Source organism: Ranitomeya imitator, chromosome 7 (genome assembly GCF_032444005.1).
Source record: "Ranitomeya imitator isolate aRanImi1 chromosome 7, aRanImi1.pri, whole genome shotgun sequence".
In the NCBI taxonomy this organism is placed as follows: Eukaryota; Metazoa; Chordata; class Amphibia; order Anura; family Dendrobatidae; genus Ranitomeya; species Ranitomeya imitator.
In genome coordinates, this window is record NC_091288.1 from 206416095 (window position 1) to 206435609 (window position 19515).

The 19515-nt window shown below is 41.8% G+C and overlaps 1 protein-coding gene across 5 annotated transcripts in view; it reads right to left on the reverse strand.

Annotated features, from left to right (window-relative positions):
* The window catches only part of GRID2IP (Grid2 interacting protein), a 64317-nt gene that overhangs the window by 23366 nt on the left and 21436 nt on the right, over nucleotides 1-19515 (reverse strand). Inside the window, exon 1 of one of the 5 annotated variants that reach the window (XM_069734549.1) lies at nucleotides 5993-6168. The exons of 3 other annotated variants lie outside the window; for them this stretch is intronic. In XM_069734549.1, the coding sequence (XP_069590650.1) occupies nucleotides 5993-6027 (35 nt within the window). In that variant the 5' untranslated portion in view covers nucleotides 6028-6168. Of the gene's footprint in view, nucleotides 1-5992; nucleotides 6169-19515 lie in introns of those variants that run through there. One more of the 5 variants, XM_069734547.1, reaches the window with a different exon arrangement.

Sequence of the window (19515 nt, forward strand, 5' to 3'; positions counted from 1 at the left end):
CACTCTTCCACTACTCAACTACTTCCCTCATGCCTGAACCCAACCACACGATCCCTTCCACTCCAACATCTAGCCAACCTGTCTCCTCTCTCCTACCAACCAACATATTGACGATTTATGTCCTTCTCAACAAACAAAACATTCCAAACTTTCACCAAGTTCTGTACCAACATTCTACCACCGTCTCTCCAGTTAGTCACATTTCTAACCCTCTTCTTCTCCAACCAGTACTACTTTCTTCACCATCCTTTTATCTACCACTCTTCTCAACCAACAAATCCAACTTCCAAGAGATCACTTCTACTCTTGCATCGAGCCAACCTATTCTTCTCATTTTCCCATCCAACCAATCTGAGGTTTCCCACCTCCCATAAGACCAACTTACTACTTCCATCATACCTGAGCCTAATAAAGAGATGGCTTTCAACTCAGTTCCTCCTTACGTTCCTAAAATTCTACCATTTTCTTCGTTCCTTGAAACGAGTCTACATCTTCCCTCATGCCATTTCCCAAAAAAGATTTCAACAAGTTCACAAGTCAAACAGTCGAATCTACCACCAACCCACCATTTGGACATCGTTTCTTTCCCTTCTGCATCCAATCTACTTTATCCCCTATGTATCTCGTCTATCTCTTGTACCTATCAAACCAACATTTTCCTTTTCCACGGAACAACCACTTTCCTGAATCCAACCAGGAGATTCCTTCTACCTTTGTGTCCATCCATCATGTCCTTCTTCCGATCCAACCAATGGACCATTACCCAAGAAATCACTCTAATACCTCCACCGTGCTCCTTCGAAGTGACCACATCCATGAAAATCACTAACCAAACAGTCTACCATCATTCGGTCACATCCCTTACCCCTTTCTGCCACTTCCAAACCCACCACCTCTTCTTTCTAAGATCTTCATAGAACGAATGGATCACTAAGTCTATTTGTGAACATACATCACTTTATTTCTCCTACGCAATCCACTTGTGTTTTTCACCTCCGTCCCAGCAGGACGCGATGACAACTCCTTGTCTCCATCACACCCTTTAATTCCCAAACATTTAATTCCTCTTTTTTTTTCTTTTCCGTCGTATATTCTTTTCTCCCTCCTCCCGGCAGCGCTGACATTTCAACGAGGGAGCAGAAGGAAGTCTCAGAAGATTTGGCAGAACGAGTCTCATCGTATAATTATCCCCGCAGCGAGATAAAAGCCGGCGCGCGCACGCCATCACTCAGCCTGGGCAGCATCTCCAGCGTCTGCCACCTTGGTATTTTCAGATGAAAGGATGAAGATTCTTTCCTCTCCCTTCCGGTTTCTCGCATGCTGCAAGGTTCATGCAAAGTACAAAGCGGGCACCGTGTCTTCTGATTTGTTTTTGACATGTTGTCATTTAACGCAACCTCAAATCTGCTTTTACGGGACAAATCATTCGCTCCTTTACCGCGGCGTTAATCTCATCGGGGGCACAAGTATGATCACGTGACGGTCGCGGTGCACACTGGCGTCCAACATACTTGGCACTAATTGCATATCCATAGATTCATGGCACTTGGGTTTTCCATCGGGCACATGTGTGGCTTTAACTAAATGGCGTCACTCACTTAATAGGGAGCACCTGCCTTTAGGGCAGCCCGTGCCAGGCAATGGCGCCTCCCAGAGAGAGGGATGGGTCTGATTCTTTATTTATAGGTTAAAGAAAGTATAAAACATATTCGACCGATTAGCGCTGTTTTCATCTTGCTGTATCATCACCGACAATATTACCGTACCTGGAGCCATTAAATACCGCACACATGTGTTACACCCTGGGCTTAATTGTTTTTTTACATGAAACCATTCAGCTAGAATATTTTGCATCTAAGTTACATGTATGGCACAAAGTGATGCCAACGGCCCAGTATGGCGGCACGTATATTCCTTACGGTTCTACAATATGCGCACCGCCATATAATGCTGCAATTTTATACCGTATTCTCCCCAGATGCAATGATACTAGAGGACAGTACTTCTGTAATATGGTAGAGGATGAAGTATTTTAATAAAGGGGAGCATAATTTTGTCATGCTGCTTATACCGCCACATCGGAGCCATCCAGATCACCTACAGACGTCTGTACCGTATCTCCATATGTGTCTGATTATACACAGAATCCATCATATTCCATAGTACGGAGAATATTTCTATAATATGGCGCCATAAGGAAGCACTATATGGCAGCACAGCACACACGATCCCTGTCGAGCTTGAGGAACTCTATGTGCCCACCGTACCCAAAGAAGCACATTCATACTGATTGTTTTCCCCTATACTAACAGCACCAGGAATACGGCTAAGTGAGCGCCCCCCAGTGCCGTATTGGCGAAAGTGTTAACCCCCCGCCTTCATCTTTTCATGTGAGCCGAACAGATGCTAGATAAAGGAATTAAAGTGCTGCCGAGTTAATGGCTTCTTACCTATTGGAGTGGATGCGGAGCTGCCATTGTGCCTATTACCGTTGCCCGCTAAAAGCCTCGCTCATTCAGGAGCGCGATTATACCGCAATAACTCATCAGTGTAAACGCCAAGAACATCAAGATTGGGAGGATCGGGCACTAATTGGGAATCACGAAGGGAAATGAAGTCCATGTGTGACACCACCGGGAAGAACGCCCGCCTATCTGAACATCCTGATCTACCCGCAGCACGAACCTAATGCGAGAACTGCAGTGTGAACTGACACCCAGGCAAAGCACTAGAAGAGAGGACTGGAAAATCGTCATAATGCAGCTCTAAGTGCCTACAGGAAACTGGGCGACAAGGATCATCTGCCAAGGAACAGGCAGGGAGTGGGTGTGAGAGTGAATGTGAGTGGGTGAATTGATATGCAAATGAGGCTGAAGAGCTAGGGTAGATCTGAAGCCTCTGTCACTCCAGCTCTATTCTCCGACCAGCTCCGCATTCTCCAGCTTGACAATGCTATGGGCGTTCAGTCAGGAAGGAGGAGGCGACGCTGGGTGGGGAGCAGAGCTGGAGTGACAGAGGCTTCAGATCTACCCTAGCTCTTCAGCGTCATCTGCATACCAAGTCACAAGCCGATTTCTCAGTAATGGAAGAACGGGCTGGCCTTGTATAGCTATTGCTGGACTTGTCTTTGGAAGAGCTACTACATGCGCGTATATATAGTATATATAGTATATATAGACTGGGGGTGAAATCCTGTTCACAGATTCCCTGGAATGAGCGTATGACGGAGTATATAGTGATTGTACATGTAAGTGCTCAGTGTGCGTATGACTGTGAGCTTGGGGAAACTTGAGTGTATAGGTTGTCCAGTGTGTATAAGGGTCTATGCATACACTGTAACTCGTATGTATGGGCACACACTGTATGTATGGGCACACACTGTATGTATGGGCACACACTATATGTATGGGCACACACTGTATGTATGGGCACACACTGTATGTATGCGCACACACTGTATGTATGCGCACACACTGTATGTATGCGCACACACTGTATGTATGCGCACACACTGTATGTATGCGCATACACTGTATGGGCACACACTGTATGTATTGGCACACACGGTATGTATGTGCACACACTATGTATGGGCACACACTGTATGTATGCGCACACACTGTATGTATGGTCACACACTGTATGTATGCGCACACACTGTATGTATGCGCACACACTGTATGGGCACACACTGTATGTATGGGCACACACTGTATGTATGGGCACACACTGTAAGTATGGGCACACACTGTATGTATGGGCACACACTGTAAGTATGCGCACACACTGTATGTATGTGCACACACTGTATGGGCACACACTGTATGTATGGGCCCACACGGTATGTATGGGCACACACGGTATGTATGGGCACACACTGTATGTATGGGCACACACTGTATGTATGGGCCCACACGGTATGTATGGGCACACACTGTATGTATGGACACACACTGTATGTATGCGCACACACTGTATGGGCACACACTGTATGTATGGGCACACACGGTATGTATGGACACACACTGTATGTATGCGCACACACTGTATGGGCACACACTGTATGTATGGGCCCACACGGTATGTATGGGCACACACTGTATGTATGGGCACACACTGTATGTATGGGCACACACGGTATGTATGGGCACACACTGTATGTATGGGCACACACTGTATGTATGCACACACACTGTATGGGCACACACTGTATGTATGGGCACACACGGTATGTATGGGCACACACTGTATGTATGGGCACACACTGTATGGGCACACACTGTATGGGCACACACTGTATGTATGGGCCCACACGGTATGTATGGGCACACACTGTATGTATGGGCACACACTGTATGTATGGGCACACACGGTATGTATGGGCACACACTGTATGTATGCGCACACACGGTATGTATGCGCACACACTGTATGTATGGGCACACACTGTATGTATGGGCACACACGGTATGTATGCGCACACGCTGTATGTATGGTCACACACGGTATGTATGCGCACACACTGTATGTATGGGCACACACTGTATGTATGCGCACACACTGTATGTATGCGCACACATAGTATGTATGGACACACACTGTATGTATGGACACACACTGTATGTATGCGCACACACTGTATGTATGCGCACACACTGTATGTATGCGCACACACAGTATGTATGGACACACACTGTATGTATGGACACACACTGTATGTATGCGCACACACACAGTATGTATGCGCACACACTGTATATATGCGCACACACTGTATTTATGGGCACACACTGTATATATGCGCACACACAGTATGTATGGACACACACTGTATGTATGGACACACACTGTATGTATGCGCACACAATGTATGTATGGGCACAAACTGTATGTATGCGCACACACTGTATATATGCGCACACACTGTATTTATGGGCACACACTGTATCTATGGGCACACACTGTATGTATGCGCACACACTGTATGGGCACACACTGTATGTATGGGCACACACTGTATGTATGGGAACACACTGTATGTATGGACACACTGTATGTATGCGCACACAATGTATGTATGGGCACACACTGTATGTATGGACACACTGTATGTATGCGCACACAATGTATGTATGGGCACACACTGTATGTATGGGCACACACTGTATGTATGGGCACACACAGTATGTATGCGCACACACTGTATGTATGGGAACACACTGTATGTATGGGCACACACTGTATGTATGGGAACACACTGTATGTATGGGCACACACTGTATGTATGGGCACACACTGTATGTATGGGAACACACTGTATGTATGCGCACACACTGTATGTATGGGCACACACTGTATGTATGGGAACACACTGTATGTATGCGCACACACTGTATGTATGGGCACACACTGTATGTATGGGCACACACAGTATGTATGCGCACACACTGTATGTATGGGCACACACTGTATGTATGGACACACTGTATGTATGCGCACACAATGTATGTATGGGCACACACTGTATGTATGGGCACACACTGTATGTATGGGCACACACAGTATGTATGCGCACACACTGTATGTATGCGCACACACTGTATGTGAGTGACCTCCGGGTCGGTATCACAGCCACACAGGGATGATGGGACTGGTACGGAGATCTCAGCCAGTTCTATATCGCACAAGACCCCCGTAAGACCGCTATTCATTACGTTATTTTTGAAAACTTATTGGAGTGTTGTCAGAATTTACTTCTAGAAATATCCCATACATTATTATTTCTAAAACTTCTACCCCAAAATCTGATAACAATCCCCTATGTGATGTGTCACTTGGGTGGTGGGAGACCAACGACCATGACAGTCTCTAGGACTCATGGGTCCCATTGGCTGCGATATGACTGAGCATACGCGGCTACCACCCCCATGGCAATCTAGGGGCTCCGAGACCCTAAAAGGGATGACCAATCACCTTCAGTCGATCAACTTACCGGAAATGCCTGGAAAAGCCGTGATGTTTCCCCATGTTGGGTCAGGTTGGCGCCACCAGGTGATTGACAGGCGGTCAGAGTCAGGGTCACCTACACAGGTTCCCCGTGCCGCGGCGGCTCCTGCGGTGTCTGTGCCGCTGTCCCTGGTACTGATGCTACGCAGCCTCCTCGGATCTGATGTCTTATCTGTCCCTGGTGTCCTGCCCCTCCTTCACTGGTGCTGGAAACCCATGGGGATGCAGCTGTTAATGAGCTGGCTGCGAAACCTCAATCACAGAGAATACCCACAGGAACGCGGCGGAGTCATTGCAATAAACGGTGGGTAGTAGGAAAAGACAGAAGGGGTTTACACAGTCAGAGACGGCGGCTCATATTAACCCTGTTCATGATTTCTGTATATGCCGACGCTTACGGCACAACCCTAAGGGCGTCCTAATAATATACAATATATATATACTCCGTTTTTAGGAAAAAAGGTTAGTGGGACGCTGTGCTTGCTACACGGAAATCATCAACAAGCAGGATAATAGCTGCTACAACCAAATTTGGTAGACCCCAGCTATCCGTATTGACCACCTATGCACTGGATAGTGGGGGCCTGACTGCTGCTTTCCTACATGTTGGACTGACACTTCGTGCAGAGTGCTTAGGGGTTAATAATGTATGTCAGGTGGTCTAGAATAAAGAAGGAGGCTGATAGTCATGTCTGTGGTGCTCCTGTAAACCCATATGTCACTCTAGACCACCAGGACTGTTAGCCAGTACAGTCCTGGTGGTCTAGAGTGAGATATAGGTTTAAACCTAATATTATTGGTGGTCTAGGTGGTCTTCATAATATATTTTATGGCGCTGCAAACCGCCCTATTTCAGTTTCTTCAAAGAATACGAGTAATTAATAAAACTTTGACTTCTTACAGCCACCACTAGAGGGCACCAAAAGTAAACTTAGCTATACATCTCTATGTAATGAGCTCCCTCTAGTGGTAACTATCGGCAGAAAAAAACCCATAATTAAACTCTGTTGTCTGCAGCCTCTTCTGTTCTCTGACAACTAATATAGCTGCCATTCTAATCTGTAGGAGGTGTTGTCACCCAATTTTGACTCAGATTGGGTGACAGATCGTCCTAAATATGCAGTGATTTTGCAGGGACAATGAAGCTCGATCGATCTAGCAGTGCCGCTAGTTTCAGAGTGTCACTTGCCTAGGAAACCGGCCACTGCTGACAGACTGCAGAGGTGGCCGAGGTGACTGGTAATCCAGGCAACAAGCTGTAAACTATAGAATTAAAAAAAAGTAATTGCAACGTTCCTTAGTTTCATCATTAAAATGAGACCACCTTAAAGGAGTTCACATCCGCTGAGTGTAGGTGTCCACAGACCTGCACAAAGAGAGTGGAGATGTGTGACCACAAGGTGAGGGTTTTTTTTTTTCACATGGTGAATATGATCCAAAAACTGGAAAAAAAAAAAACTTGTTACCTAAAAATAACAAGCTCTCCTGCCTGACCTCGATTCTGCTTCTAACATAGCTCCTCTGGGGAGATGATACCAGCGTAAAAGGAAACCTGGACACCATCCCAGATCTGAGATCCAGCAGACACAATCAGGCTGACGGTAAATGTGTCATCCCAATGTCTCCGCCAACATCTAACATCCCCTCAAAGCCCGAAAATTCAGGTAGGGGATTGCTGTTAACCCCAATGTACCATTCCACAACCCAAAGGTCCAGGAAGCTTGGACAGAAGATGCTTGATGAGATCCGTGCACTGTAAAACTGTCCTTGTGCCTCTGTATGACCGGGGTAGTCACCGGAGTTTGCCTTTCACAGCAAACAAACTCTCATTTTAAAGGGTAACTCCACCAAAAATGTATTCGAAACTTCTCCTACACTACCTCACTTGTAAGTCTCCTGTGTCATTCTGTACTTAAAAAAATGCAAAGGCATAAAAAGTGGACATCACCTTTAAGCGTCCATGGAAGCCTCTTATACCCGATCTCCTTAAAGCAGAGTAGCCATTGGACTTTAGACATACCCTTTAAATGACCATGGAAGTCCCTAGTCCACCATGTTTTCAAAGACTGGTATTTCATGGTGACTTATTGAATAAAAGTCTCGCTTTATGGGAGTCTCCACGGAACTCGCGTCATTTAATATTTAAAGGGGATTTGTCAAAAGTGGACAATTTTTGCTCTTATTTTATTCCGGCTGCTTCCCTTAGTATTCCATTTATATATATATATATATATATATATATATATATATTTTTTTTTTTTTTTAAATCCACCATACAGTTCTAGGGATATTGACCTTATCGATTTTTATAGTTTTTACTGGGAAAAGTGTCTCACCTGATCCTCGGGGGCGTGTCTTTGGGCTGCTCTGCATAATTACCCCAATAGCCACACCCCTTAGAAAAGATCATAAAAATGAGAACCCAAACAAAAATGTCCTTATCTCTGGAACCGTATGACCGATTTAAAAAAAAGGAAAACCGGAATACTCAAGGGAGCAGCGGGAATAAAATAAGTTCAAAACTGGTCACTTTTGACCTGGTGACGGATCCACTTTAAAACATGTTTTACCCATTTCTTCAAAAAAGTAGTGTGGTCACAGATCACAATCGATAAACCCTTTAAACACCAAGTTAAATAAAAATGGGCCAAAACATATGGAGTCACTAAAGCACCGGCATCTCCTGATGGTCCTCCATCTATCTCCAGAGAAGATTGGCCCATTGTGTTCTGTGGTCACTTGGAGTTGTGGAATCAGGATCCATATGATCACGATATCCTCTTTTATTTTTGTTTTCTCGTTCATGTACCTTTGTAAAAATGGCGCCCCCCTCAATTTATGAATAAGCACTGATATTTTTAGGAGCTGGACACCATCATGTAGCGGTCATATTACTCTGAAGATTAGTATCTGATGAGTCTGGGACACTTACACCATCTTCTGCCGGTGGGGTGGGGACTGCTCGGCGTACACCGCTCTCCTGTAATTGTAGAATTCCCGGGAGTCCGGCACCGAGCGGCAGAAGGTCACATTAGTGAGGTTGTATACCGGCAGACGGCACTGGAAAGGTATGGATTGATTAGAAGAACATCCACTCACATTCATCGGATCAAGGAAAGTTTTTAGCGAGAGAATGGAAAGTCCAAGCTGAAAGGGAAAGTGCACATTTTCCTAATGGCATTTTTCCTTTTCATTACGGAGGTTCCCAGAAGTAAAGATCAATATATTTCCAACTGGAAGGTCTTAAAGGAATCTATCACCAGGTGACATGCCCCTTAGTAAAGACCATAACATGTAGCCTCAACTAGACAGCCACATACACTGACGAGCAAAAGGGTAACAATGTTGTGAAGTCTCGACTTCCAGGCTCCATATCTCACTGTCCACTTCTGCTTCTAACGTGAGACCACCATCGTTTATCTGTGATCATCTTGGCTTGGATTAGTTATGCAGATTCTTGTCATCTCGCTGCATTGTTAATGTTTTGCTCCCAAAAATCAAAATTTTTATTTTTATTATTTGGTAAATCCGTCTTTGGTTTTCACCACGGCCTAAATACTTGTGGGCAGATCTTGATCAGATTAAATCATCTGATCCCAGGTCTCTTCTCCATGTTGGTGCACACTGGTTGCCTCACTGGGGTCGGTATTCAGCTTACTCTTCACCTCTCCCCACAAGTGTTGGATTGGGTTGAGGTCAGGGACTGTGGGGACAATCCAGCACCTCTACTTCATTGTCATTGAACCATTTCTCCTCCAATCTTGCCGTACGTTTCTTGTCATTGTCCTTCTGGAACACGATGTCGTCCTTCTCATACCCAAAGTACTTGATGTATGAAGTAACTCGTCTTGTAGGACACTCACATAAAGCCCAGCACTGAGACCACCATCGATCCTGGTCCGGTATCCAACGCCTCTGGCTGTGACACAACCTCATATCATCAGGCTTCCTCCACCGAACTTCACAGTTCCTTCAGTTTCTCGATCCTTTAGCCCCTTTTTGCCTTGTATTTTCTGGACCCATTTGCCCCCATCAAAGCCGTCTATTGACTTTTGTCTCATCGCTCCATAACACCCGTTTCCAATCTTCTACTTTCCACTTCTCGTATTTTTTACAAACTCGACCCGACATTTCTTATGACCATATTGAAGTTGAGGCTTCTTCACCATTTTTCGGGCCACCATTCCAGACTTGTGTTCCGTGTGTCACACCGTGCCGCCATCGTCTGTGACCTCAGTACTATGAAGCACACGAGCCTCCTCCACTGCCGTGTTTGTCTCTAGAACTGATCGACTTTGTGAGGAGCCGACTTGGTGACTCCGATATTTCTCCTGGACGTCCTCCATGGATGGACGGACTTCATGTCGTATTCTTCCAGCTGTCATAGCGCTCACATGAGGCAGTTCGGCAATTTTTTTGATGGAGAGACCTCTATCGATGAGCTGGAAGATGCTGCTCCTCTTTTCTTGGGAAACCTTCTTCATGGCGGATCCTCGATTCCGACCACTTGGGAATCAGCCTAATAACACACTGAGCTATTAAGAGAATGTGAGGACAGGTTGTAATTTGTAGTATACGGGGAGAAAAAGATGTTTAGACCTCCAGGAGTTAAATAAGAGTAAAAAATTGACACTTTTGACTTGGTGACAGGTTCTCTTTCAAACCTTAGGATGAAGGTCGAAAGAGATTTAAAAAATAGGACGTCTTTCTTTGCGAAACAGCGCCATTCCTGACCGTAGTTTGTGTCTGGTATTGCAGCTTAGCTTTATTTAGATGCAATACCAGATACGGTCTTTGGATAAGAGTGGCGCCGTTGCAAACTTTCTCCTTTTTAACACCTGAACATTTACAACACTGGCAACTGGTACTTGACACCCCAAAATACCAACAAGGGGTACATAAGACCTGTCGAAACCTGACGCAAAGTAAGCAGCGCCTATCACTTCCAGATACGGAAGTGTCAAATAATTTTCTGTTGACAAGCATCGCCCTCTACATCTCCCATATCACTGCTCTACATAACAACGGCTGATTGGCCTGTCCTGTGACAACACATGAACGGCTGAGCAACAGAAGCTGTGATTGGCCAGTGCTATGTTCGAAATAATCTACAAGCTCCACCTCCTGGACTCTTCGCCATATTGATTCTTGGTATGGCGGCACACAAAGGCTCTATGGCTTCACCATGTGATGCTCTATGCTGCGGGTCTGAGCCGCCATATTTGCAGTCCCATCTTAAGTGACGGACACTCTTTAATTTCGGCCTCATTACTATTTGACTGCTCTCGCATCCTAAACACTCTGAAATATGTGATTTACTGCCATTTCCCACTGACCCAGTTTCTTCATTTCATCCTAGTTTCCTTTTACACACTGGAGGTGTCCCAGGATAGAAGTGGTGGGGGACGGGAGGATCGGCCATTTATAAAAACTGGCACAGTCCAGGCCGACAAGCGGCAAAGACAATGGTCCGAATTTACCAAAACTAAGACTAAAGCCGGCCTTGCTGTCCACAGCAACCAATCATGGCTCAGCTTTCATGTCAATAGCTGCTGTTCAAAATTGAAACCTGCGCTGTGATTGGTTGCTCTAAGCAACAAGGCCGGTTTTACTCTCAGTTTTAATATATGAATCCCAATGTTTTATTGGACTTGGAAAATTACCTAGACCACGAAAATGTCCAATTTATACCTAAGTACTGTTAAAAAGGAAACCTGGCCTTGGTATCCTTAGCAACCAATCAAAGCTCAGCTAACATTTCGTAAACTGCTCTGGGAAAAAGAAAGCTGTGCTATGATTGGTTGCTATGGGCAACAAGGCACTTTCCTTTGTTTTTTTTACCGTTTTGATAAATAAGGGCCAACTTGATTAATTGGGCCCCCTAATAATGTGCCAAATTACCAAAAATGGCTCTCATTAAGGTGTAATATATTTGCTAGGGACATATGATAGATTGAGAGGTGAAACAAAAGGGGGTACAGTCGCCCTCAGGCCCCAGAACCAAGGGGGCCGAAAGCGTCCCTTTAAAGCCAATACTAGTATTAACCCCTTCCAGCTGTGACCAATTTACACTTTTGCGCTTCCTCTTTTTTCTTCCCCTTTACCCAAGAGCTTTTTTTTTTTTATTTGTTGACCTATTGGTTCTTGCTTTGTTTTTTTTTTTTTTTGTTTGTTTTTTTTTGCAGGACACATAGTTTTGAATGACACCATACAACTGACTGAAAAATGGCAAAAATATTTCAAATGGAAAAAAAATAAAATAAATAAATTCATCCATTGTTTTTTGGTTACGGTAAATAAAAAAATCAAAATTTTGTAAGAAAAAAAAATCAAATATTTTATTACCATTTTCTGAGGTAACTTTTTAATTTTTCCATTGATGGACCTGGAGGGCTTCTTTTTTTTTTTTACTTGTGGTGCGGAGGTTTTATTTTGTACCATTTTTGGGGGGAATGTACAATGTTTTATTTGCTTTCTCTTCCATTTTTTTGGAGGGGGACGAATGGAAGATGATTAAAAAAAATACCAATTCGAGCCTTTTAATTCCTATATGGTGTTCACTGGTCGATTAATTTTATCATTTAAACTTTTACGGATGGGGCGACACCACATATAGAATTTTTTTAACCACTTTATTTTTAAATATTCATTTTTATTTTTTTTTTTACGTTAATTTGTTAATTTTTGGCCTTGAAGTTGCATATTGCAGACATGTAAAAAAAAAATGATGGTTTCCTATTAAGCCCATCCACGGACAGGGCCTTATGGGAGTCCAAAAATGGTGATGACGGGGTCCCTGGCTGACATAGTAAGATTTTTAGCACCCCTGGGTGCCCAGGCCGATCTCCCAAAGAGTGGCATCTATATGGTTAAACATCATCCGACATAGGACGGACTATTACATCCGATACCCTGCGATAGTTGGAGATCTTGGCATTAGGGCCCACGCGTTTTCAGCTTCACCACGTTCAGTGCGAGCAAGAGCTGTGGCCCCTACAGTCAACTGATCAGTGAGGATGATTGGTACTTGTAGTTCTCCATCAATCGCAGCAGAACACGACACAGTGAGATATACAGTATATGCAAAATATGGCGGTATAATCCCCGCAGATTATAGGTTACCAGATGATGTATAACCCGCCGTGGATCAGGAACAAGCTCAGACAGAGGGTGATAATGAACATCACACTGATATCCGCTGCGACAACCGCCTTAAAGGGACAGGCACAAGCTAGACTGGAGTTTTTTTCCCCCCATCCACATAGTCTTATGTACTGAGAAACGGGGGGAAAAAAAAAATCCCAAGTGAGGTGTAATGGTGGAAAAGAAAAAAAACCGCCATGGTTTTTCAGGTTTTGTCTTTACGGCGTTCATTGTGGGATATAAATGACCCGGAGACGTGATTCTCCACCTGAGTACGATTACACCGATACCAAACTTGTATAGCGTAGTTACTTTTTCACTATTTCAGCAACTTAAAAAATATTGAACTTTGCAAAAAAAAAATATATATATATATATATATATACAGTACAGACCAAAAGTTTGGACACACCTTCTCACTGAAAGATTTGTCTGTATTTTCATGACTATGAAAATTGTACATTCACACTGAAGGCATCAAAACTATGAATGAACACATGTGGAATTATATACTTAACAAAAAAGTGTGAAACAACGGAAAATATGTCTTATATTCTAGGTTCTTCAAAGTAGCCACCTTTTGCTTTGATGACTGCTTTGCACACTCTTGGCATTCTCTTGATGAGCTTCAAGAGGTAGTCTCCGGGAATGGTTTTCCAACAATCTTGAAGGAGTTCCCAGAGATGCTTAGCACTTGTTGGCCCTTTTGCCTTCACTCTGCGGTCCAGCTCACCCCAAACCATCTCGATTGGGTTCAGGTCTGGTGACTGTGGAGGCCAGGTCATCTGGTGTAGCACCCCATCACTCTCCTTCTTGGTCAAATAGCCCTTACACAGCCTGGAGGTGTGTTTGGGGTCATTGTCCTGTTGAAAAATAAATGATGGTCCAACTAAACGCAAACCGGATGGAATAGCATGCTGCTGCAAGATGCTGTGGTAGCCATGCTGGTTCAGTATGCCTTCAATTTGGAATAAATCCCCAACAGTGTCACCAGAAAAGCCTCCCCACACCATCACACCTCCTCCTCCATGCTTCACGGTGGGAACCAGGCATGTAGAGTCCATCCGTTCACCTTTTCTGTGTTGCACAAAGACACGGTGGTTGGAACCAAAGATCTCAAATTTGGACTCATCAGACCAAAGCACAGATTTCCACTGGTCTAATGTCCATTCCTTGTGTTCTTTAGCCCAAACAAGTCTCTTCTGCTTGTTGCCTGTCCTTAGCAGTGGTTTCCTAGCAGCTATTTTGCCATGAAGGCCTGCTGCACAAAGTCTCCTCTTAACAGTTGTTGTAGAGATGCGTCTGCTGCTAGAACTCTGTGTGGCATTGACCTGGTCTCTAATCTGAGCTGCTGTTAACCTGCAATTTCTGAGGCTGGTGACTCGGATAAACTTATCCTCAGAAGCAGAGGTGACTCTTGGTCTTCCTTTCCTGGGGCGGTCCTCATGTGAGCCAGTTTCTTTGTAGTGCTTGACGGTTTTTGCAACTGCACTTGGGGACAAAGTTTTCCCAGTTTTTCGTACTGACTGACTTTCATTTCATAAAGTAATGATGGCCACTCGTTTTTCTTTACTTAGCTGCTTTTTTTCTTGCCATAATACAAATTCTAACAGTCTATTCAGTAGGACTATCAGCTGTGTATCCACCAGACTTCTGCACAACACAACTGATGGTCCCAACCCCATTTATAAGGCAAGAAATCCCACTTATTAAACCTGACAGGGCACACCTGTGAAGTGAAAGCCATTCCCGGTGACTACCTCTGGAAGCTCATCAAGAGAATGCCAAGAGTGTGCAAAGCAGTCATCAAAGCAAAAGGTGGCCACTTTGAAGAACCTAGAATATAAGACATAATTTCAGTTGTTTCACACTTTTTTGTTCAGTATATAATTCCACATGTGTTAATTCATAGTTTTGATGCCTTCAGTGTGAATGTACAATTTTCATAGTCTTGAAAATACAGAGAAATCTTTAAATGAGAAGGTGTGTCCAAACTTTTGGTCTGCACTGTATATACAGTATGGGTGTATATATATGTGTGTGTGTATATATATATATATATATATTTTTTTTTTTTGTGTTGTTTGTTTGTTTGCAACCCTTTATTTATTTTTCTATGGATATAGCTTTATGATGTCTTGTTTTTTTTTTGAGTGCCGAGTTGTAGTTTTTATCGTGGTATGTATGACATTGTGATTATTTTATTACATACCAAACCTTTTAAAATTATTTTTCATATTTCACTAAATTATCAACAAATGATAATATTTTTTTAAGAAGATGTAAACATTAACGCTTTACATTTTTTTCAATTGCTCACATTTTTTTTTTTAATGGCACCTTCCCTTTAAGGGTGGAGGTACGGTGACCAAAAAACGGCTTTTGCTGTAAGGGTTAAATAGGTGGAATTATATGAAATTGCGATACCAAATATACCTTTTAATATATAGATAGATAGATAGATGGATTTTACTATTGAAAAAATGGGGTTATTTGAATTTTTATGCTTTTTTCTAAACATTTATCAAACCTTTAGGAAGTGGGAACAGATAGAATGAGACAGGAAAAATGAAAATTCACCCGTGGCAGAATCAAGTGACCAGCTGCACAATAAACAATGGCAATCAGGCAAAAAAAGATGAAAAAATCTATTGCAAAACTAAAGCAAAGTAATACAATTCTGATTGTCTATAGTCGCCACTAGGGGGAGTTCACTGCAGACTGCGTCATCATTGAGAACAGTTGATAAACAGTATGCGGTGAGCTCCATCTAGTGGTGACAGTAGGTATTTCATCATTTTAATGCTGCATGTCTGTCTGTGCAGGGGATTTGGAGCTCTAACTGCTATAAATTTATATTGGAAAATTAATCAGCACAGAATTTTAGATGGATTTAGATTAAAAAAAAAAAAAATGTAGGAACGCAAAGTCGCTTAACTTGAGTACAGAAGCCATAAACCTCTTAAGTGTCCATAGATATGATATCAAAGCAGAAAAAATGGCAGATTTTGCAACATAAACTGGTAGATGTTCTAATATATAAACCCGTCAGGATCAGCAGGGGTTAATTTTACCCAAGTGACATGCGGATTATCTTCTGCAATCTGCTGGGGCCGGGGTGGGCTTATACTTTGGCTTTTGCTGAATCTGTGACTTCCAGGCGAGTCACTTGGCAGTGTGGTACTGAAAAGGTTAAGTGAAAAGCGCGTTGTGATGAGTCCCCAGTACCAGCACCCACAGACACCGCACAAAACACCAGCACATGACTGGGAGGAAACACAGAAACCATCAGCGAGCGGCGATGGTGGAGACACGATGTGGAAAATGTCTGCAGGGGGTGAACGAGCGAGAGGACGAAAGAGAAAATCGCACACACCGCAACTCTACTATCTATCTATCATCTATTATCTATTGTTTATCATCTATTATCTATCTATTATGTATTTATCTATTATCTATCTATCTATTATCTATCTATTATCTATCTATTATCTATATATCATCTATCTATCTATCCATTATGTATTATCTATCTATTATCTATCTATCTATCTATCTATCTATCTATTATCTATCTATCATCTATCTATCGATCCATTATCTATCATCTATTATCTATCCATCATGTATTATCTATCTATCTATTATCTGTCTATCCATGTATCTTTCTATCTCTCTATTATCTATTTTCTATCTATCGATCTATTTGTAAAAGTCCTGAGTGATAGAATATCTCAGATGAGTGTATGTGGTGGAGCTGCCACATACACTCAGCACTTTTTTTCTCTATCTTTCATAACGATCTATGAATATAATGAAAGAATGAAAGAGAGATGACAGATGGATAATAGATAGATAATAGATAGATAATAGATAGATAATAGATAGATAATAGATAATAGATAGATAGATAATAGATAGATAATAGATAGATAGATAATGGATAGATAATAGATAGATAATAGATAGATAGATAGATAATAGATAGATAATAGATAGATAGATAGATAATAGATAATAGATAGATAGATAATAGATAGATAATAGATAGATAGATAGATAGATAATGGATAGATAATAGATAGATAGATAGATAGATAGATAATAGATAGATAATAGATAGATAGATAGATAGATAATAGATAGATAATAGATAGATAGATAGATAATAGATAGATAGATAATAGATAATAGATAGATAGATAGATAATAGATAGATAATAGATAGATAGATAATAGATAGATAGATAATAGATAGATAATAGATAGATAGATAATGGATAGATAATAGATAGATAGATAGATAATAGATAGATAATAGATAGATAATAGATAGATGATAGATAGATAGATAATAGATAGATAATATATAGATTGATAGATAATAGATAGATAGATAATAGATAGATAATAGATAGATGGATAGATAGATAGATAATAGACAGATAATAGATAGATAATAGATAGATAATAGATAGATAGATAATAGACAGATAATAGATAGATAATAGATGGATAATAGAGAGATAACAGATGGATAGATAATAGATAGAGATAATATTCATACATGGATTCATAGACGATTACTCTGTTTCTCTCTGTTATCAGCACCTTGCGCGGCTGCAGGATGATGTTCCTTCAATGTGTGCAAACTGTACAGCGCTGCAGAATATGTTAGCGCTATATTAAAATAAAGATCATTATTATTATTAGTAACCAGAGAATCCTTCTACAACGCCATTTGTGAGGATTCAGACAATTAGGTAGAGAATAAGGAATAACATAAAGGATGGAAAAACCCAAGATGAATACAAAAAATAGCAGTGTAGTCTGGCGCCCCCTGGTGTCCACGAGAAGAAAATAAAAAGCTCAGTAATATCTCAGCATTATACTAATGTATGTGGCCTATAACGATAAAGAAATAAATCTATAGCAGGATTGGTGTGTGGATTTAGGAAAATAAATCGCCCTTCCCCCAACCTATGTTTAAAAACATTGGATCTATGATGCTTTGCAGCAGTTCGTAAGCACTGGCCATGTTCCCATGCATTTGCCCCTTTCCCCAGTTAGGGCACTGAGCTAAAACAAATCCTAATATATTTTCACAGTGGTTGAAGCTGTTTTTTTTCTGATACATAAAATCCTCTGTAATTCTGGCTGCCTGCAGCCACCACTAGAGGGCGCTCACTGCAGTCTGTGAGTTCACTAAAAACACTATATGCAATGAGCTCCATCTAGTGGTGACTGCAGGTAGTGAGAATTTTCTAGCTGTTTGTCTATGCAGAGGATCTGGAGCTGTGTGTCAGGAAGATAAAGCTATGGGCGTCCACTGTAAGGCTGTATCGTTACTGTTTCCAGGGAGAGATCATGGAATAGAATATATTAGGAGAGTAGGTTAATGTGATACAAAAAGAGAAATAAATAAATGTGAAAAGTTCTTGCCACAGGCGCGTTTATTCAGATGCATCTTCATTAAAATGTCCGTGTTCCCCTATTATCCGCAGCGAGAACTTGCTTTTCCCAGTTTTTCATTTTTTGTGCTCTACACATTGGCAGAAATGGGGTCATTATTGATGAACCTGCCCGAAAGTGGCAGCAAAGACGGGAAACACAACATTTCTGTAAACTTTCCCGTGTACTAGAGATTGCGTCAATGGCTGGAAGAAGATGGGCAGGATCAGAAAAAAAATGTCTCCTTCATTTTATAAACAGCGCCCGCCCCACCTCTCCACAGTCTATGGAGCTGCAATACCAGACAAAACCAGTAATCAGGAGGTGGAGCTGTTGCCATGTGTTTCAAGCCCTTTAAAGGGAACTGTAATCATATCAGAGGCCCTGAGGGTAAAAGTAGCTGTCATGAGTAATTTTAAGGAAAAATAGCAAGAAAAAAAATATCAAAATGTTTGGAAATATCCAGAAAAACTCAGCAGGTGCTACTATAAATGCACTGACCTTCCCCAAAAAGGACCACATGGCCCCGAAAGACACTGAAGATTTGCCCCCTGTGGTCCCATCTGGCCAAACAGAGCCTCCTAATATATAACCAAACCACAAAGCGTCCTGATCAGAAGGATAGATAGATAATAGATAGATAGATGATAGATAATTAATAGATAGATAATATATAGATAGATAATAGATTGATAGATAGATAGATAGATAGATAATAAATAGATAGTAGATAGATAGATGATAGATAGATAATAGATAGATGATACATAATTAATAGATAGATAATATATAAATAGATAATAGATGATAGATAATTAATAGATAGATAATATATAGATAGATAATAGATAGATAATAAACAGATAGATAGATAGATAATAGATAGATAATTAATAGATAGATACATAATAGACA